The sequence below is a fragment of the Porites lutea genome, chromosome 6 (genome assembly GCF_958299795.1).
Source record: "Porites lutea chromosome 6, jaPorLute2.1, whole genome shotgun sequence".
Classification (NCBI taxonomy): Eukaryota; Metazoa; Cnidaria; class Anthozoa; order Scleractinia; family Poritidae; genus Porites; species Porites lutea.
This window is the reverse complement of record NC_133206.1, coordinates 35,399,232-35,420,714: the sequence shown is the minus strand read 5'-3', so window position 1 is coordinate 35,420,714 and position 21,483 is coordinate 35,399,232. Positions and strand designations below refer to the sequence as shown.

Sequence of the window (21,483 nt, the reverse complement as noted above, 5' to 3'; positions counted from 1 at the left end):
CGGATTAGCGAAGATGTTTACTTATTAAGAACCCCGAAAAGAAAAAAAGAAAGAAAAGAGGAAATAAAAAATTAAATGCTGTAAGATTTAACTTTTGAAAACTTTTGTTGTTTTTTTTTACACAACAAAAGTATAACTTAGTAGGGTCGGGGTAGTTAGTATACATACGCGGAAGTAATTTTACAAACCTTACATAAGCATGACAAACACTTCTAAATTTAGCTTTCGAAGATTCTATGTCAGATAATTCCGCTAACCATGGCCCACTGTTCGTTTGCGCAGAAGCCTTACACATTTCAGAACTCATCAAAGTTTAAAAGCATGACAAAGGACATTTTTTTTTTGGCATTTTGAGTAAGGCAGATACAAGTTTCACAACAAGTAGGAGTTCCAGGTTGCGTGATCAAGACACTAACTCAAGCATAAAGTAAACAGTCAATTCTTATGCACCAAGGCCATTTGCATGTGTCCAATTGAGACTGACTGCGAAATAGCGCCAACCTAAATATAGCAATGACACAGGGCCAAGAATTCAACTGTTTCCAAATCTGTTAACCCATAACATTAACAAAACAAATTGTTGCCGGATCGATTGTAGTAAGCATGCCTTTAAGCCATGAAAATAAAACCATTAAAAAAGCAAAGAATGATAGCTATTTTAATCCTAAACGGAAAGATACAACAACTTACGCAAGTTTTTACCACAATAGCAAAGAATAGACGTAGAGGCAGCGCTCGGCGTAACGGAGGGAGGGGAGGGGAGGGAGGAAGAAGTGTCTCTCCGCATGAGTACGTTCCATAACAGACATTTGATTTGGTTATCGAAGTGATTAGACTTGCTTTGCAAGTCAATGTGATTGAATGTCACATTTCACGATTACCTATTACGATAATGTCTTAATTTAAAAGGCAATAACACTTATTAAAAAATGTTCTGTTCAAATAGATTCGTCTGTTGTTGAATACGTTTGAATTTCAGAGCTTTTGTGACCGTAAGTATTAAACTTCAAAAACACCCAAAACAGCCCTCAAACATATCACCAACCAGTGTCAGTTGTTCAACAACCACTGTCAGCACTTCACCAACCAGTGTCAACTGTTTACCAACCAGAGTTAGCTGATCATCAACCAGTGTCAGCTGTTTAGCAACCAGTGTCAGCAATTCATCAAGCAGTCTTAACTTTTCAAAAACCACTGACAATCCTTCCCCAACCAGTGTCAGCTCTTCACCAACTACAGCTACTACAGGTACTACATCTACTACAGCTACTACAGGTACTACATCTACTACAGATACTACAGGTACTACACCTGCTACAGGTACTACACCTACTACAGCTACTACAGATACTACACCTACTACATATACTACACCTACTACAGATACTACGGGTATTACACCTACTACAGATACTACAGATACTATACCTACTACAGCTACTACAGATACTACATCTACTACAGGTACTACACCTACTACAGATACTACAGATACTACAGGCACTACAGGTACTACACCTGCTACAGGTACTACACCTACAGCTACTACAGATACTACAGGCACTACAGGTACTACACCTGCTACAGGTACTACACCTACTACAGACACTTCACCTACTACAGCTACTACAGCTACTACAGACACTACACGTACTACAGATACTACAGCTACTACACCTACTAAAGACACTACAGATACTACATGTACTACAGGTACTACACCTACTACAGGTACTACAGCTACTACACGTACTACACGTACTACACCTACTACAGATACTACAGATGCTACAGATACTACAGATACTACAGGTACTACACCTACTACAGATACTACAGATAGTACCGATGCTACAGATACTACAGATACTACAGGTACTACAGCTACTACAGTTACTACAGCTACTACAGCTACTACAGGTACTACCGGCTACTACAGGTACTACAGGTACCACAGCCTACTACAGGTACTACAGCTACTACAGGTACTACAGGTACTACAGCTACTACAGGTACTACAGCTATTACAGCTACTACAGCTACTACAGCTGCTACAGGTACTACACCTGCTACAGGCACTACACCTACTACACCTACTACAGCTACTACAGGTACTACAGGTGCTACAGGTACTACACCTACTACAGGTACTACAGGTACTACAGGTACTACAGGTACTACAGCTACTACAGCTACTACTACTAGCTACTGCAGCACTAACAGTAGTGGGCAGTGGCTCGGGACATTTTGGGCAGTCTTACACCAAGTACTACTCAGCTGTCCTGTCTGGGTATCGGTGTAACGTTGCGTGACAAAGATAGACTGCGAGCAAATCTCTTATTTTTCATTTCAAAGTTACTCCACAGCCAATGTGAAGACAACCTTTGTCGTAAACGTGTCAGAACAAAATATTACAAAAAGAAAGAAACTCACACGATCTTTGTCAAACAGACCAAGCTCCCCGGGGGGGGCACTTGGGTATTTTTTGGGTGGGTATGTGCCGCCCGGGACTCCAAATTGGCACCCCGTTCTAGAAAAAATTTCCCCTAAAATTGATACCCCGTTCTAGAAATGGGCCAATTTTTTATACCCCGTTCTAGAATTCGCCCTAAAACTGATACCCCGTTCTGGAAATGGGCCAATTTTCTATACTCCGTACAACGGTTTGCTTGAACCGTATTTTTAAAAGCAATCTGTCCTTGAATACTTTCAAATGGCTGCTTGCAAAAGTGGAGCTTTCGTGCCTTCGAAATATTATACCCCGTTCTAGAAAACGCCTCTGAAATGGATACCCCGTTCTAAATCAGGAGCTTCAAAATCGCGACCCCTTTGGGCGGCACATACCCGTATAGGTAATGTATGGGAGTACCCCCCCCCGGGCCAAGCTCTTCCCATCCCCATCTTTCGCAATCTCTTGACATGACCCATTTCCTAATTTGGTTAAGAGTGCCCGATCAGCTCTGCCCCTTCACCGGACAATAACACAGTCATCTGAATTGTGCAACAAAGACGCTTTTCGGAGGGCACATTTTGCAGATTTCCCAGTCAGGATGAACTTTGAGAAGCTGATCACGCTTGTTTCAAGTGCTTTGATTATTGGTAAGGTCACTTTTTAGATTATAATTCCATGTCTTAGTATGTTTTAAGGCGCACTAACTGCATTAGCGTCCTAAACCTTCGACTATTCTGGAATAATCGGAATATTCCTTTATTTTAGTGGAAGTGTTCACGATCAAAGCCCCTACTTCTTGTATGAAAACATCTGCAAGAAGAATTTTATTAGATGTAAATAGGTACTCTTGAGATGCTGGATGCTATTTGTTTTAAAAAATCTTTTTGATCAGCCGCGCCATGGTTCTGGCAGCGACGTTTTTGAGCGACGCACGTCAACCGGAAGTGAGCCTTTTGCTCTTTTAATAAGCCTTGACGCTACCGTATTTATATTGCCAAGTGTCTTCATTCTTATAGAGACAATCTGCCCAAACATTTGTTCAAAATCACGGCTCAAGAGTGCAAAACGTCCATTTCCGGTTGACGTGCGTCGCTCAAAAACGTCGCTGCTTAAGCTCCCTAATAGCTGGACTCTAGAGGTGTATGTTCAGTCTGATAAACCGTAAACCTGGAGCTTATTATTTGAATGGAACATAAAACTGTTTGTTGTAGTTTATTAATTAAGACTTAACATAGTCTTACCAGAATATTCTAACTTAATGTGATATAGACTTTGATAAAGAAGAAAGCATTAAATTTGAAAGCCACAAATGAAAATTCACTTAATTTCATAATGGAGCTTAATTACCATTTATTTTGTTTTAAACCTACAATAGCCACTCAGTATTGAGTGTTTGGGCAAATGATCCAGTTTGTTTCAAATGTTTCTTGTCATGTTTTCTGTAAAATGAACCTTAAGCAGACACCTTTAAACATTTTAAAAAGTGGACACCAGTAAAGGTCCCACAGCTCACTGTTGTACTTTGAATGTGTACAATGTGAATGTGTAATCCAGGAGGGAATGTGGATATGAAGAAAATGTGAATTTCTATCAGTTTATCCCAGTAGGGAAGTACGTGTTCGTAGGGTGTAGAAAAATATGATGTCACTGAGAAATATCCAAATTCTTAATAATTAAAATTTGGAGTGTACCCTTGTAGGGACCTGGTAACTAGGGTGTTCACTTCCTGTATGATAACCTCCATTAATGGTACAATCGCAGGTAAAATTATTTCTGTAACAACAAAAAAGCAAAGGGGATTAAAATTCGCTTCCAATCAACTCACAATTGATATCAGAATGAGAATAAAAAAATATTGATGGCTTTCTCTGTCATCCAGGGGTGATTTTGTGAATTATGCAACAACAATCTTGTACCTCCATGACGTTATAGTTTACAGCAGAATTTGGGAGAATTTTTATGATACGATAAACATACTACCATCTTAAGGGCAGCATGTGTAATATTTTTGGTTACTTTTGACCTCTGCAAATTTATTTATACCATAATTTGGCAAAACGTCATGTATTATAATTGCACAGTGTCACTAGGTGGAGATAAATAAAATATTTCAACAATTCTTTCAGAGTTCGTGGTGAGTGCATGGTCATTGTTATAGACTTAGGATTGATTAAGGTTTTAGACCTAGCTTGTTTGTTTTGGGTATTTTAATGCTGATCTTTAACCCTTTAAGTCCCAATAGTGACCAACAGCAAATTTCTCCTAATGATATCCATACATTGTCTTGAGATTAGGATATGAGAATTAATAAAATGATCACCTAAGAGAAAATACTTTGATCTTTTATCAATAATATGTATTATATTATTTCTCTTAACTAATTCGTAAAGGAAATGTGTAGAGATCAGTTGGGAGAATTTGTATGTGGATATTGGGGCTTAAAGGGTTAATTTCTATCTGTTTTTCACTTTTAGTTCTGTTGAGCCCCACAACAGTTGGAGGTAGGTCCTGGCCAGTACAATTTTTACATATTACAAATCACAAGACATAGTTTTTATGATATCTGCACTCTCCCTGACCTTGATTGTTTTGGATATCACAAAAATCAAATCTAATAATAATTTTTTTTATCATTATTTCATTGCTTTAAAGCACCACAAACACTGCCATACAATTGTAAATGCTTTTGCCAACTTGGACACATTTTAATTAATATTATTTGCTGATAGATATGCCTAACTGCTGTACTCAGTTGAACATTCCATCAGAATGTCATTTTCTTTGTGGAGTTGGCAGTCAGCCATTTTGGACAATAGCAAGATGGAAGTGTACCCACAAATACTTCGCAAAAGTGGCAACATGTAAAGTTAATAATAAAATCAGTAAGTACTTACTGCATGCCAGTATTATGAGCTGATTGCTTTTCTTAGAGTACACTGAAATTTTTGTGTTGATGTACTGATCGTCATTGTTCATGTAATTTTTTTTGCTCTAAGATCAACGCTCTAAGTTTTTAAAAATATTTTTATTAGACTATGTCAAGTTGTTTGGCCAAGAACTCACACAGTCGTAAGTACAAATTTTAAGATGATAACTATAATCTATGATATGTTGCTGTGAAAAGTATATATGGTGTTTATACAGTAAAACCCTGCTACTAACTAAACCTGGATTTTTCCAAGTCTAAACAAGTTGTTATATAAATGGTAGGTAGCACAAATATAGGCTATTTAGGTTCTTAAATAGGTTCTTATTTTCTGAAGAAAAAAATACAATCTGGCTAAGAGGATTTTATGGTTCAGCTTATTCCTCTTATAAAATCTGCATACCAAATAAGTGTAAAAATGAACATAAAAAGAAGAACTGTATGTAATTTGTAATTGTATCAGTAACAATTTTATTTGATTTAAATATTGGTATTACATTGCAGTTGGAGTGATAAGGCACTATGTCTCCAAAGAGGATTCTAAATGACCTGATCTAATATATGCCCAAGTGTGCAGAATTTTTCATAGATAATAGAAAATAAGAACCTATTTCAAACAGGTTCTTGTATTATAGAGGGGGCTTTAACTGGCAAATTTGTAATGGTAACAGGACTGAGTGGAGTCCAATTCGGTCTGTAATCATACGAGTGATTAACAAAATCGGACGACCGCGTAGCAGGAGTCCGATTTGTTTAATCACGAGTATGATTACAGACCGAATTGGACGACACGAAGTTCTGTTACCAATTAATCATAACTTTAACAAAATTTGTGATATATAGGGCTTTTTTTAAATCAAAATACAAGAAATTCCAAGATTTTTTCGCTAGCAATGAAAAAAAAAGCCATTTAAGCGCGCGCGTGATGGCGCGTACTGTCCAATTACTCAGGCATGACGCGTACTGTCCTATTAAGGCTGAAATCAGGGCAGTTGAGAACCAATCAGATTTGAGAATTTTGTTATAGTTATGATTATAGCCTTAATAACAGATTCTTAAGACCCATGTTCTTAGCCTTATGGACATTTTACTGTAACTGTTATAGCTTGACATTACATGTGCATTAATTAAGTTAATATAAAATTTAGGTCAATACAAATAAATGATATTTAGTTAATTTCTTTCCAGTACTACTTGCAATGCGCATATACATGAGGGTAAAAGATATTTAGAATAGACAGACTCTTATGTTATGTTGAAGAATGTAATACCCTATGACGAAAACTTAATTTCGTGAGTTCTCAAAAGTAATAATTTTCCACAAAAGAATCCTGCCCTACTCCTATTTCCTCATGATTGATAAGAAGGGAAAAGAAAGAATTGAGAGAGATTAATCTGCCATGCATATCACCAACTAATGTATGTGCAGTTTGAATAACAGTTGTAATATAGTTACAATAAATAGTTTCTTGTATTTAAGTTACTCAGTTAGTATATGTTCACCTAATATGTAAAGTATGGCAGGATTTTGTTCCATGTCACATGATGTTCTCTGATAATGTTTGTTTCTATGTGAAAAAGTCTTGGGTCGGTGGGGCGGGGGGGAGGAGGAGGGTACTCCCATATAAAAGTGATACTCAGTGTCTCGCTTTGGATAAATAATTTGCAAAGTTTGGTCTCACTTAGGGTGTTTGGGACTGATAGTCACCATATTTTCCCATTCAGGTATTGTTTAGGGCTAAAAATGCTGTGATACTGACCATGTAGAAATCTCCTTTAGGAGTCAGTTTAAGTTTGAGCCACACCCACATTGGTCTTCCTTAGGGGGTTTAATTTTAATTTTCCGATGAACATCCCCATCACTTTTATATGGGAGTCCCCCTCCCCCCAGGGAAAAGCAGCACGTTTCTTTAACCACCCCTTATTGTCTTGTGCAGCATAAAGAGTGCCTTTGATAAGCTATCTGATAGCCTGAAGGAAAAGTTGTCAGATGCCAAGAAATTTGTTCAAGCAACTGTCAGCGAACTGTTAAGTGTACCACAAGATGTGCTCTCTTCTTTACAGGTACATTTGCATCTTGGCAATATTAAACTGTAAAATGACATTACTTTATCATTAGCATACCAGAGAGTAGTAAAGAAGATCATTATTGCTGTTGTAAATTAACTTAAATTATGTGTCAATTCCTAGTATTAAGTAGCCTTCGCCACAGACAAAGCTAAACTCTGGTTAAGTCCATCTGCAAAACAGCACCGAAATCCTTGTTCTAGGCCCTCACCTGTGTGCTAGGATTTGAGCATGTGCAATGGTTGGCCTGTTAAAGAAACTATTGTCAAATTGCCAACCTGGATGAAAGGAAATTTGAAATGCACTTCTGGTAATTCATTGAGTTTGTCAGGGCCCCAGAACATGGGTATTGGTGCTGCTTCCAAGACGTTACTAACCAAGCTTAAACTACGTCTGCAAGGCAGGCCACATATCAAGATGCCACCTATATTATTTGTATCAGTTTTGTTAATAAATAGATTGATTATTTTCCTTGTTGTGTTTTATCTGTTTCACAGGATAGTTTAAGTGGCATGACAAGCAGTCAGTTTAGTGGAATAATTGACCGCCTCACAAAGTTCACATCACAAAATTTAAAGAAGCTTATTATGCACATGAACCTAGATTCCTTTTTTGCCAATGTGGATAAACTTGCTGTAAGTAAAAATTGTAGTTTTTGATTTTGCTTCCTTAAACTGTCAGGTGTGGCCATTCGTGTCTGTCAATGTCAATTTAATAAATTTTAATAAATTTGTAGATTTTTATTGTTGTAATAATACAATTCTCTCTCAGTTATTTTAGATTATCATCAGAGTATAATATATTATGCACAGTTTAGATATTTTTACTTTTATATTGTATAGGTAATTCCAATTATTTAATTATAAATTGTGTCCCCAAATTAGTATGGGGTTGTTCCCAAGCTATATGGCTCCAACACATTAATAATGTTTTCTATTCTATTCTATTCTATTCTAAAACAAATAGGATGTATAGATATCAGTATCTTATTTGACTTCTGTGGTACAAGTTTTTTACAATCTCCTTTTACTTTGTTCTTTTTTTTTCAGAGCAAGAACTGGGATCGTGAGCAGATGGCAGCCTTCACCCAAGCTGCCTATCGTAAATTTGGCCGTAGCATTGATCAGTGGTCAGTCAAAGCACTGGAGAGCATGAAACAGTTACTTGTTGGGCTTGATGCGAATGAACTGGCAGAATTGGCTCGAGATGTCTTTGACCAAGGGTAATTTTAACAGCTTGCCGTTATGTGTTAGGCAAAAATCTAACAATCCAAGGATTACAAGACCAGTATCAACAAGTTGTGTGCCTGTTTTGTTGTTGATGACCATTTACTTGTTCTGACATGCTAAATTTCATATTAATGTATTGTCAAGTTTATTATTGTCTGTGAAATATGACACAAAGGGTCAAATGATTGTTTGACTGAAGAAATTAAGGTTTCCATTTCCTTTTAACCAAGTAGTTGTTTAGCTTAATTAAAAAGAGGTAGATGAACCCCAGAAATATTTTATTGTGGGATTATATGAATGTTTGCATTGTTGCGACTCCCATTAATTTTTACTGACATTTAATTTTTTAGAGTTAGTTATCTTTGTATGGCAAATTTTGATCGAGACCAGAAGAATGCATTGATGATTCCTGCTAAAAAGTTTTATGGAGATGTGGCTGAGTGGGATGAGAAAATACTGGGTGGCCTTTGCAATCTTTTGGAGGCTCTACCCGTAAGGGACATTTTAAAGCTTGCATCTGATGTTGTAAGTATTCAGAGTTTTTAAAATATTATATTGTACATAATGTTTTTGAGGATGAACAAAACTGACTTACCGTTTTAATTTCTTGGAATGATTGTGTTATTTGGCCTCAAAAGATGGTTGAAGCTGGCGTCGTCTCATAATGTCATACATCAAAACGTTTCACTGGAAGTGAAATTATTTTGAAGCAATTGTATGGAGTCATCGGAGAATAACCGTGGTAATAATCATCACTATATCCTCACTATATTAGACTCCCTGTTCCTTTTGTGCCCATATCAAGAAGGGTCAATATTGAATGTCTAAATTGTTTTACTTTGACAGGTGAGCAAAGCCATAGATGTAGTGGTGAAAAATGATTTCTCCTTTTCTCAAGCCAAAGTAATCATAGCCAAGCTAAAAGAACAGTGGGGACAAATCAAGAGCTGGAGTGCTCCTCAGTTACAGAAACTTGGAAAATTACTGAAGGACTTAAATGTGGAGGATTTAAAATTCTTGTCAAAAGAGCAGTTCCAGGTGCAGGGTTTATTTAAATTTTATCTCCTAGGATCTCTATCAGGCAACAATCTCTCAACTTGCTGGGAATTACCAACTTTTTTAAGTGAAGCTTGGAGAAAGATATCTTTGTCTGATTTGTGTATCATACTTACAGGCTATTAAAAGCGTTCTTGGCAAGGTGAAGTTAAAGGAAGGACAATTGAGGGTGTTAGCAACGAAAGCAAAGGAAATTATTGGTTCCCCAGACAAGTGGACCAAAGATGATATTAAGGAACTTGGAAATATTGTTGGTGGACTTCTGCCATCTGAGCTTAAACAGATTGGAGATCAAGTGATCAAGGATTCATTGCAGTTTTTGAAGGACGTTGATTTTAAGATTGACCAGGTAAAACGGGGCGGTTGGTCTGATATCACGCACTATAGAATTCAAGAAGACATACGTAATGAAAACATTCAAAGAGAAACTGCATGATTGTGATTATTACACCACAGCTATGGTGATAAAAATCAAAATTAAGGAGTTGTTTTAACGTAAAAATTGCCTAACAAGCCAACGAGCCAAAAGGGTGGAAGCAGTTTTCTTAGAAAATCTTCAAGATTCCTATGTCAGATTCTTCTTGACCAACGCTTGTTATGCGGGGTTAGTTTACTTCCGGAAGAGAAATGTGAGAGAAAATTTATGAATATGTATCTTTTTAATCAGATTCGAAGGAGACTTTTTCTTTATGAAAGTTCTAGCTACCAGTTACTTCATATTATTGCACCCCTTTGTAGATATGTCATATATAAAATGACTTGCCGGCTGGGTGTTTTATCATATTAAAGGTAATTACATCAAATTTTTGCGGGTCAATTAGTACCGGGGGTATGCCTTTTCCTCTACTGCTTTGTAAATGATCTTTTTTTTCGTGATTGGACATGGGGTTCATATCTTTTGCTCTTTTGTTCATTAGGCACAAGAATTAGTGGAAAAACTGAAAAAGTCTGTAGACGTAAGTGACTGTCCTTACTATGCTTAAAGACGCTCATTACATGATGTTAACATCCTTTGTATTATCTTCATCAAAGCTTATTTGCTGTCTGATTTGACATTTTCGCAAACGCAGCGTTGAGTTTACAGAAAATCAGTGTGTGATTTTATTTGTGATTTAAAGATGTTCTCTGGCGACTTTTGAAATCGAAGTTAATTAGATATTTTATTATTTCCATGTCCTCCCGCCCGAAAAAGATCTTCTTCAAACCGCCTAGGTCACCAGAGGATCACAAACATATCTTATTCGTGTGTTCAATTCACAGCTGTCCCAACTGAAGAAGGAAGATGTGATAGCACTTGGAAAAGCTATTGACGGTTTCTTGTCTTCTGATGTTGGAAAAATGACTCAAGCTGTTGTATTTGCCGCTTTTCCAGAAATGAAGGTTGTTAAAGACGTTGCTATGCCTGTTATGCGACAATTTATAAAAAAGGTAACTGACTGAGCATCCTGTCTATAGCCTGCCTGCACGCATCACCTCTCCTATAATTATTGCCTTTGGTTGCTTTTTATAATTATTAATCATTAATAATACTGCGTTTGTAATTGTTTATTTGATTAGTTTTAAATATACGTTGATAATAACTACTGGAGTCCACATGTATCAACGCATACAAGGATTTCGTTGCCGTGATTAAATTACAATTTGCCGCCACTGTATTGCAGTATGAGGAGGATCCTACTGTTGGTAAAAGTATTGCACAGCTTGGAGAATTTGCTGTGGCTCTGAGTCGTGGCGAAATTGATGCTGAAAACGTGGATATTGTTATCGCTAACCTGGATAAACTGGGCCTGATTCCCTGGGATAAAACACAGGTACGTCGTACATTCTTAAGAGAGACTTTAAGATCCAACGACGCGACGGCGACAACAACGTCGTTTAAAAAGTGAATTTGCGTTCTTTCAGCCCTTATAGTGATTATTCTTACTCACTTACCATGCTTACTTTGTCAATTGTAGGCGAACCCTCCTGAAGCTGAATTTCAAGGGGTCATATTCAAGCTCAGAAAGAGGAATAAAATGTCGTCGTTGCTTGTTTACGTCCTCCATAAAACGCGAAATTAGGCATTTTCACGTCTTAATCATGCAAAAAGGGGAAAGAAATGTACAAAAAAGTGTGATGCACGTGCGAAGTTGTTGTTTTGCTAATTAAACCTATTGTTTTTTTAACGTTCTCGTTGTCATCCGCGTCGTTGGATCTTAAAGTCCCTAATATTTATCTACACGACTGTGTGAACGTTAGCCTCCTTCGAAGACGCTAGTTGAGGGTCATCACGCAATATTCTTCCCATTCCAGGCGTTAAGATAGTGGGGATGGCGCGAAAAAAAGTGAGCGAACAGGAAAAAAACGGGAAGGGGGGTGAGGGGTTGGGGCGCTGGTAGGGAGAGGTTGAGTGAATGCCGTTCGCTTCTTTCTCTGTCTTCCTCTCTTCCACTTTTTTTCTATAAAGAGTGACTCAATTTTGTAATAGAAAAATTTTCTTGTTTTCCTGTTTTCAGGTCTTGACTCTCGCCAAAAAGATCAGTGCAAAGTGGGGTGACTTCAATGCTACTGATGCAGATGAAACCGACACTCCAAACTGGGGATTTTTGAACATGAAGAAACTCGGTCACATTGTGTTAGGTATTGCTAAAGAAGAGTTACGTGACCTACCCATCCGGGGTATTGAAGACGTTATCGATGTGCTGGGACGTGAAAAAGACTGGAACCGAGGACAGGTATATGAAAAAGTCTGTTTTCTATGTGATCTGTGATCTGTGAGGGTCTGCGGCACTATCAGCGAACAGTTTGCGTAGAATGACCGGTCACATCCGGGAATTTAGCAGGCTAGAGCCGCATTTGAGCCACGCTTTCTACTAAGACCAAAATGCCTTCAGGGTTTTGCTTTCTTGTGCAAATTAGAGCTTTTATTATTTTAAGCTCACTGGGATTTTTAAATTTAAATATGAAAGGAAAAACGAAAAGAATTCTGGTCGTAGTAGTAAAAAGACGCCATCGTGCAAATGGCCTATTCTCAACGGGTACCACCGAATATAAATATCAAGAAACACCAAATTCTAGATCTTACCTTCGATATGCCAGCTCATCGGTTTTCACTGGGTTTTTCGCGCCAAAAACCAACCAAAAACTCGCCATTTTTGTATGGATTTTCACGTGCGTAGACTTTCATGGAAAGATTAAAACCAAAGTTTGCTGAAATCGTGGCATCTCTCGTCTGCCTTAAAAACCACCAAAGTCTTTTAAACCAAGGAATACGATAAAAACTTTTTTTTTTTGTTTTCCTTTGAATTTGACCTTAACCCGTGTGGGGTAGACAGCGCGAAGAAAATTTCCAGAAAACGTCTTGGAAAGCCAACAAAAATTTCTCCACGACTCGGCTGCCATCTTTCTCATTTTTAGAAACTAGTTTCCAGTACTTTTTTAACGTTTTGTTTTTTTTTACATCATGTATGCTTCATTTAGAAGTGTCAGGACTAAAAACGGCAAAACACTCACACCCCACCCGGACGGGAAATTTAACCTTTAACCTATGGAGATGATTCTGATTTTACTCTCCCAGCCTTTGCGATGCTGCCGACCACTGACATATCTAATGGGGACCTTAAGCAAAGGCGTCTTTGAACAACGCACGTCAACCGGAAATGAGGCTTTTCCGCTGTTAATAGGCCTTGATGCTACCAAATTTGTATTGCTAAGTGTCTCTACTCTTATGGAGATTCTTATGGAGACGATTTACCCGAAAGTTCAGGCGAAAACACTGCCCAAGAATGAAGAAAGTCCACTTGCGGTTGATGTGCTTCGCTCAAAAACCTGTCTGCTTAAGCTCCCTCAAAAAACCTTTTTAGAGTCCGGTGAAAATGAAGTACCACACGGCAGGAAACTGCTGCCAGGTACCTCTTAAACGGATGGAACTTAATGGTTTTATGCACAGACTCAAGAAGCCATATAATAGGATAGCTATGCATTAAAGTTTGTAAGTCACCAAGAGTGACAAATTAATTTCACCTGTCTTATTTCGTTGATCTTAGATTGTTATGGTACTAATGAGGCTGCGAGAGTACTGGGAAATGGAGAACCTTGATTTCTCCAATTTCACCGAAATCAATATCAATTCTCTCGGGACCTTTTTACAAGGTCTTGCACAAGATGAGCTGAAAAAGCTACCTGAGAAGATCTTGCTGACTGCTATCCGTCGGCTGGGAGAACAAACTGGATTGCCGGAGGACAAACTCAAAGCCAGGGCTTATTTGGCAGTGGAACTCTTCAAGGTAAATTTAGACAGTTTCCCAAATCATGCTTACTTTTCGGCATTAACACTGCCCACGGCCAACCACGGCCCAATTCGCCACTTTAGAACCGAGAAGGAAGCTGGACCGAGTTAACTTCGCAAAGGCTTCTGGGACTGTTTCTAGAAACAGGGGAAAAAAATGGCCAACAACTGACTGACGCCTCCCGTGCAGTAACGTTCCCAGAAACCATTGCGGAATGCATTTCGGTTCCAGTTCCCTCTTGTCTCCACAGCAGCGTATAGTAATGACCATCTATATTCTCCGTGTTTTTCATTTACTGCTGTATTACAGATAACTTTTGAGAAGAGGTTATGTGAATTAATGAAACGCCGCTTACCAAACAGAAAATGTCTTGATTATTACACAAAAGCTCATTATACACTATAGGAAATGTACGAAGAGCAGTATGGAGAATATGCTTACGCTTGTCCATGTGTAACATTACTCTGTGTAATAGCAAAAGACGAGGACTGGACCGTGTTCAACTTTTTAGCAGTTTGTATTGTATGTGATTTTACAATACGTCATAGATAACATTATTGCTTCAGCCCCAGTTCTAAAACGGATAGCCTTTCCTGAGTAGACGCGTATTAGGGAAACCAATAGATCGTTTTCACATGACGTCATCCCGTGGGAATTGAACTCTTTTCACATGTTACAACTTTCTTTTATTCCAAGCAATAGTCCGGTTTCGAATCAAAAATTACCGCTGAATACAAGCATTAACGACGCATTCATACAGGGTTAGCCTCGACGTAAAGTGAAATATTCAGAAATTCCGGCAAGTAAGTGTTCGAAATTTGACTAAACACAATAGACATAGTAATAAACAGGTCTTTTTCTCGTTGGAATTTGTGAATATATAACTTCAGATTGAGGCCAAGCCTGTAAAAAATGCGTTTTCACTTCTTTAATTCAGCGGTCATAGCGAACTCGAAACTGGACTATTTGCAAAGCTGCTGACCACGTGACTGAAAACGATCTATTATGTTATCCTCTGGACAGATAATTTTTCATAAATACCATTGTCCACCAATATCTTAGCCCTGATTAAAGGTACTAACCCTGTCTTGGTGCGCATGTTTAACTCTAGCGACATTGCTATAATAAACTTTGATCCTGTTTGCGGTTTAATAAAGAATGACCCTCCTTTCTGCTTTAGAATCAAACTGGCGTTGATGTCCTGGACTCCAAACACATTGAGGATCTTGGTTCTTTAGTGGCAGGACTGAGCAGAAAAACACTTCGTAAAATAAGTAAAGAAGCATTTGTTGACAACCTTTACAATATTGCTCGAGCCAAAGGTTATGACATGAAGAAGCTTAAAGAGATAGCTAAGCTGGCAAAGCAACATTTTGATAAGAGGTTGGTAAAATGAATTGCCGCTTAGTGATACTGAATCGGGAGAATCTGTAATTGTTCATTTAATTGTGTTGTAAGGAACAATGCTTCCAAGGTCATGACTTATTCCTACAGTTAGCTTTCCTGATTACGACAAGTCGCTCTATTCACTGTTAATAGCTGATAGAGTAAACAGGCCGGTTTCTTATTGTATAGTCTGCTTTAAATAGTAGCCACAAGAGTTGGTTGATAATCGCTGATAAATATTGTTTGAAAAATTATGGCTGCCTAACCCTTACCACAGGAGGGAGGTTTTTGAACAATTTTCTGGAAAACACTGATGTCATGAGAACATCTTGCCAACCTCAACTACGCTCATTGTGGCGAATTTTTGTCAGAAGGTTACATTAAGAACAAGAATGCTTATAGTTAAAGTCAAGAGATCTATTGTAAAAGTCTACTTTGTCTCTTTATAGTGATGTCGCCGAGTGGATTGGTGACCAGTGGCGCGATCTTGGCCCAGCTGCATTGGGCCTGGATCCGAGTGATCTTGAACGTATCAATCTGGACTCTCTTGAAGAAATGTTGGATGAACTGGGCACATTTAACTTCAGCAAATCTCAAGCCCAGGCACTTATTAAAGCAGCTAAGAAGAAGTGGCAACAATCTGGTGAGAACTGGCTTAGTTTTCTTTTTTCACTTTTTAAAGCTCCATAATCAACTACGTTAACACATGCCCCGTAAAATCCAAATACTCCTTGTGCAGGTTATTTTTTTTTTAGCTTTTTTCTTAATTACCTGCAATTTTTTACTGTTCTCTGAAGCTAAAGAAAAAAACGGTATTTGAATCTTAAGAAGTAGTGTATATGTTGTGGTTCAATTTTATCCTTAGTTTAAATTTTATTTTTCTTTGTTTTAAACTCATTATCATATATTACCATACCCCAAAACAAGGAAAATAGAATTTAAACTAAGGACAAAATTGAACCACAACATATACACCCAATGGAACGTTTTTGCCTCTTAACAAAACTTCTCTTTTTCCACCCGGTGAAGGTGAAGTGAATTTTCTAAACCTTTTAGCAACTGACCATTTCTCACTGCAAACCTCTCGTTGCAGATGTGGGTAAATGGGCCGGGGAGAAATTACGTCAGCTGGGATCATTGGTGAAGGGACTGGATCTAGGTGACATAGAGAAGCTTAGCAAAGAAGCATTTGAACAGGCTGTGGGAGACTGGGGACAATATTTTGATGTTGACATGGAAACGCTGGAAGCCTTGGCAAGGAAAGTGAAAGAAGTAAGAAGTGGAAATTTACATTACCTTCGTAGTTTCAGCCTCTATGGCGGGTATACGAAGGGGAATGAAGAAAATAGCGCGCCGCTTTTTATCCCTTTCCTCCCATTGCGAATGCCTGCCACAAGGGCTATTTTAGTTATTGTTCTTTAAAATCAATATAAAATATTCTAAACATAGTTGTCATTGAAGAAAGCATGCATAAAAATAAAATTTACGTTGTTTTCTTTTTTTTTGGTAGCACTTAACAAACGGAGACATCTCGAAACTCACTGCTCAAATGGCGAAGAGCATTGGTCGTGTAGTACTGGGTCTTTCTCCTGATGACTTGGAAAAATTGAACCTGGACAACATTGATATCATTGCTGCGCTGGGAAAATGGAATGAGTGGAGTAAAGATCAGGTGCGATATATCTGCTGTTAAGTTTTTCTTGTGCGAATTTCCTTTTTAAGTAACGCTTAGAGAAGTTTGGTGAAGCCTTCTATTTACTAATAGTGTATAGGCCACTCGTACGGAATTCTTATTCTCGAAGTATTTAAAGCCAATTGCATACAACGAAGGGCAGAGACCAAGGCCACGTTTATATGGAGAAAAGTTGTCCCGAGTAGAAGAGTCACCCACCCTCCTACACAAGCTATCCAGCTGGGTTAGCAAACTTTTTATCATTTCCTGACAAAATATGGCGAACTGTTTACATGACAAACAAAAAGTTGGCTATACTAGAGGCGGGTCACCCTTCTAGTCGGACCAACCTTTCTCCATAGATACACTTTGGCTCGCCCAGCCGAGACAACTCCGTCAAGGCAAGACAACCAGCGCATGCGTGAGCGCTGTTGGCTCGGGTAAAGGGGTCAACTTTTTTCCTCATATGAATGCACGCTAAAATGGAGTCGACTCAGCCTCGTTCCCAGTCGTCCTCGGCGATTTCGGATGTGACGTCACCTGTCAAGCCTGTCGGGAAAATTCGCGCTCGGTTCCAAGCCTCCTCTGGTCACTCGGATAGCGCGAACAGGCCTGGGTACGAGGCTGGACTCGACTGGGTGGGTGACCCTTCAAACCGAGACTGGTTATCTCCATAGAAACGGACCCCAAAACACGGTTCCCTTCCATTCAATGCAGTTTCCCTAACCTGATGTACTAGTGGTGTCGGAAAAAAAAAAAAAAAACTTAAATGTTGTTATCATTTCCCATTTGGCTTGTCCTTCCCAGGATATGCTGAGAACAAGTCGTTTTCTTTTTGCTGATATACTTATTTCTCAATTTTGTTTCCTTCAGCTGGAACGTCTTAAACCGAAAGTTCGGGAATTCCTGAAGCAGGTGAAGGATGATGATGTATACATGAGTCTGGGACAGTTGGCTGTCAGTTTGACCAAGGAGGACATCGCTAAAATTCCACAAAAGGCTTTCAGGTACAATGGTTTTTTAGGATAAAGATTCAAAATTGGAGTCCTTTCCTTTACACTATTTTAAATACTTAAGTAGCAGTGCTTCATTGCCGTCAGTTTCATTCCATTAAGTTGTTTTAGGTGATTTTAATTGTTAAGGCTCGATGAGGTTCCAAACTAGGAAAGGTGAAGATTATATAAAGAGGTTGCGTTAATGGGCGGTTAATTTATTTATTTTCTCACGCTACTGACTGTTTTTAAGGGAGCAAAAACATCAATTCAGTAATAATGCATGTTATGTTTCACAGACTCGCGATTAAACATCTGAGTGAAATCGATGGCTGGTCGATGGAGCAGTTAATAGCGATTATTGACAAAGCTAAAATCGTGTGGTCACAGAGTGCGAATGACTGGGATAAGGACCAAGTTAGTGAGCTGGGAAAAGTACTAAGTAAGTTATTTATGTGCCTGATGATTGATCTTCAGTTGAGGCCAATTCCTGCCAAAAAAATGAAAAAGTAGTTTCCTCTTTGACGTAAGAGTGGAATTTTATCTCTGAGTATTCGTATTAAGTTTTGCGTGGCTTGCTTTCTTGGTACTAGTTTCCTATCATTGCACTAGCAGGCAGGCTTGTCCTACTATTTTTTGAGGCAGTTGTTTTGAGTCATCTTTTCAACGTCTTGTTTTTTTTTTTTACACAGAGGCCCTGTCCATTAGCGATGTATCAAAACTAAAAGCTAAAGTTGTCGACGCAATCCCTCCGGTGGTATTTGAAGATATGAGCGTCTCTCAGCTACAGGTGAGTGTTTTATGTGAAGAAAAAGAACAAAGCATGACTGCAGTCTCTTGCTTGACTTGGTATTTGAGATTGTGGGATGAATTAAATAAGTATTGTTGTAACATGCTAAAACACGCGGGCAGTCCCCTTATTTTCCCTACCCAGACTCAGCGCGAGGTCTTTGTTTGGAGATAAGACCCATTTACAGATCAAGATGGCACCTGAGAGTTGATCTGCAATTAACACTCCTTGCATTGCACAATCGTCTGTTTTTTAAAAAAGTAGGCCACTGTTATTGACTGGCATGACCATCAGGCTATATTATTGTGTTTCGTCTCTAGGCGTTTTCTGTTGATCAGTATAAAGCTATGTTGACCCCTCAAGTGCAGGCTATCAGCTCTGCCAAGAGAGACAGCCTCTCAGTAGCGCAACAAGAGGCCATCAAAAGTGTGATAGAAAGAGACCCTGATGAACAAGACCCATGGGGCCCAGATGATGATGATGGCGACTCCTCAGGTTCGTTTGCTTTCCACTCCTTTTATGACACTTCGCGTTTATTACATAAATTTGAGCCGCTCTATTGGTTCCTACGGACGTCGTTTTCGTCGCAAATTATCCATAAAATTGTCGGTTTTCAACAAAATCGTCACATATCAAAAAATGTTTACAGGCGGGTTAACGTTACTAACGAGCTGTAACAAGCACGACGAAGACGACAGAAACGAGAAAATAATAATTTTAAAAAATAAAAAACATGTAGCACACTTCAGGCAGATTTTTCCTACCGTCATCGCACGACTAACGTCAAACTTCGTCGGAATGGCTTAACATACAAGATCGTTGTTTCATCGTCAGAAATCCCCATAGAAACTCACGATTCCAACGCTATCAATTGATTAAGAAACAAAACACCTTTGAGTAAACCTTAATTTTAGTTGCTCTTTAGCTTATCGCTTTCAAGATATTCAGTTTTCAATTGTTCGTGATATCCAGATATTCGGCTTCGTGAAGAGGAGGTGAATTATCTGGACAAATTAGCCATATCTTTCGTGTACGTGGTGAGTTTATAGCTCACGAGCCTCAAAACTTCATTTTGTGCTCAACTTCTTCCCAGGGGTTCGAGTTCGATTTTGGATTCCATCAACAGCGTGGAATTCGTCCGTTGGCGTGTTTTAACTAATTGACTTTTCTTGTGTTGGTTTTTGTAGGAAATACATCGTCTGTCTCTAGTCACGTGACTGTCACGTTCGCTAGCCTGATGTTAGTTCCAGCTGGAGTTCTGCTTCGTTAAAACTCAGACCCTGATGAAATGTTTACTCCGCACTCGTTCATATACACCTGGTTATATTCAGGTTTTAACTTCACAAAAGGCAGAAGATTTGGTTCATTGACTCACACTAATACTTATATTGATAACTTGGCCCTTTGGTCAGATTAAAAAACAGTGGAAAAGAAAAAAAAAAAGCAGAGGGTATTTTGGGATCAAAAATATATTTTCAACACCAACACAATAGGGCTTTTTCAATGAGAATTATTTTACGACTATTTATGATTGTACAAAACTCAGTTAGGTACAATTTTGTAATATTTTGATACAACAATAGTTCTATGGCTTCACTATTGTAAGCACAAAGTTATTAGGGAATGTGTTGCAAATGCAGTGTGTTCAAGAATAAATAAATAGTGATTTTTTTAAAAGCGTTTCGTGAGATGGGTGGGTTAGTAAGCCTTTTTGGCTGTCCTTGCACCTGACTACGTCCCGTGGAGCACCTTGAATTAAGCAAGAAATGGGAAATTCTTTGCGTACCGCAATGGTAGCATTTCTGATTGACGTTAGTGAAGAAATAAGCCTTTTAATTCCAAAAAATGGAGTCAGTTCATGGCAAACAATGTATCCCAACCAATGTAATTTAAAGCAAAGGCAAAAGAGAGAAACTTAAGAAACGGTCATACTGAACATTTTTGAAAAAACCGCAGTAGCAATCCGTTTTTAAAATCTTCTTCAGTTTTGATCATTTGCTGTGGTGTTATCCCCCGCCACTTTTTCTACTAATATTTCACTTAACTTGGTGATCAATTTTTTACGGCTAAATTAGCGTGTCACAGTCTCCTTGAATGTACAAGAACAGGATAAGGAACACATAAAAAAGTGAATTAAACTGGTAACAAAAACATAAATACTCAATACTTCCAAGGTTTTTTGAGGTGACCATAAATCACTCTATTATTCTACTCCAAGGAGTGCACACAATAAAACAAGGTTGAGGGTTGGGTGGAAATCTCATACAAGTCTCTGGATTTTTTTTCAAGCCTATCAGTATTCTGGAGTTGGTACCTTTGTTACTGAACTGCTGGAAATGTCTCTTGCTTAAATAAACATTTAGTTAAAAATAATTCCTGTAGGGGTTCTTTTCACCCTAAATGTTACTCTCTCTTCAAGTTTAAACAACTCGTTAAAATTCATTGCTACAACTGTACCCTCTGATGACCTCAAAAAGGGTAAAATGGGACCTGCGTTTTGCCTATTATAATTCATGGACAGTGAAAATGGTATTTGCCCACACTTATTTGGACCCTGGGAAAAGGAACCAAGACAAACTTTAAATGGGACACTGGGATCTGAACGAAATTTTGCCCATGAAAATGGGATCTGTATCTGTCCCACC

General features: G+C 38.4%; 1 protein-coding gene across 1 annotated transcript; it reads left to right on the top strand.

The window, feature by feature from the left end:
- Window positions 1-3,023: 3,023 nt before the first annotated feature.
- Window positions 3,024-20,515, top strand: LOC140941104 (uncharacterized). The gene is made up of 24 exons (XM_073390067.1): window positions 3,024-3,099; window positions 4,927-4,953; window positions 5,182-5,334; window positions 5,485-5,521; window positions 7,316-7,442; window positions 7,943-8,080; window positions 8,495-8,667; window positions 9,025-9,199; window positions 9,521-9,712; window positions 9,849-10,079; window positions 10,648-10,686; window positions 10,991-11,158; window positions 11,392-11,541; window positions 12,226-12,444; window positions 13,756-13,995; window positions 15,179-15,381; window positions 15,834-16,027; window positions 16,478-16,656; window positions 16,895-17,056; window positions 17,930-18,063; window positions 18,348-18,490; window positions 18,741-18,838; window positions 19,159-19,333; window positions 20,026-20,515. The coding sequence occupies exons 1-24, from the start codon at window positions 3,051-3,053 to the stop codon at window positions 20,106-20,108; spliced, it is 3,489 nt and encodes a 1,162-aa protein (XP_073246168.1). The 5' UTR covers window positions 3,024-3,050; the 3' UTR covers window positions 20,109-20,515.
- Window positions 20,516-21,483: the final 968 nt, after the last annotated feature.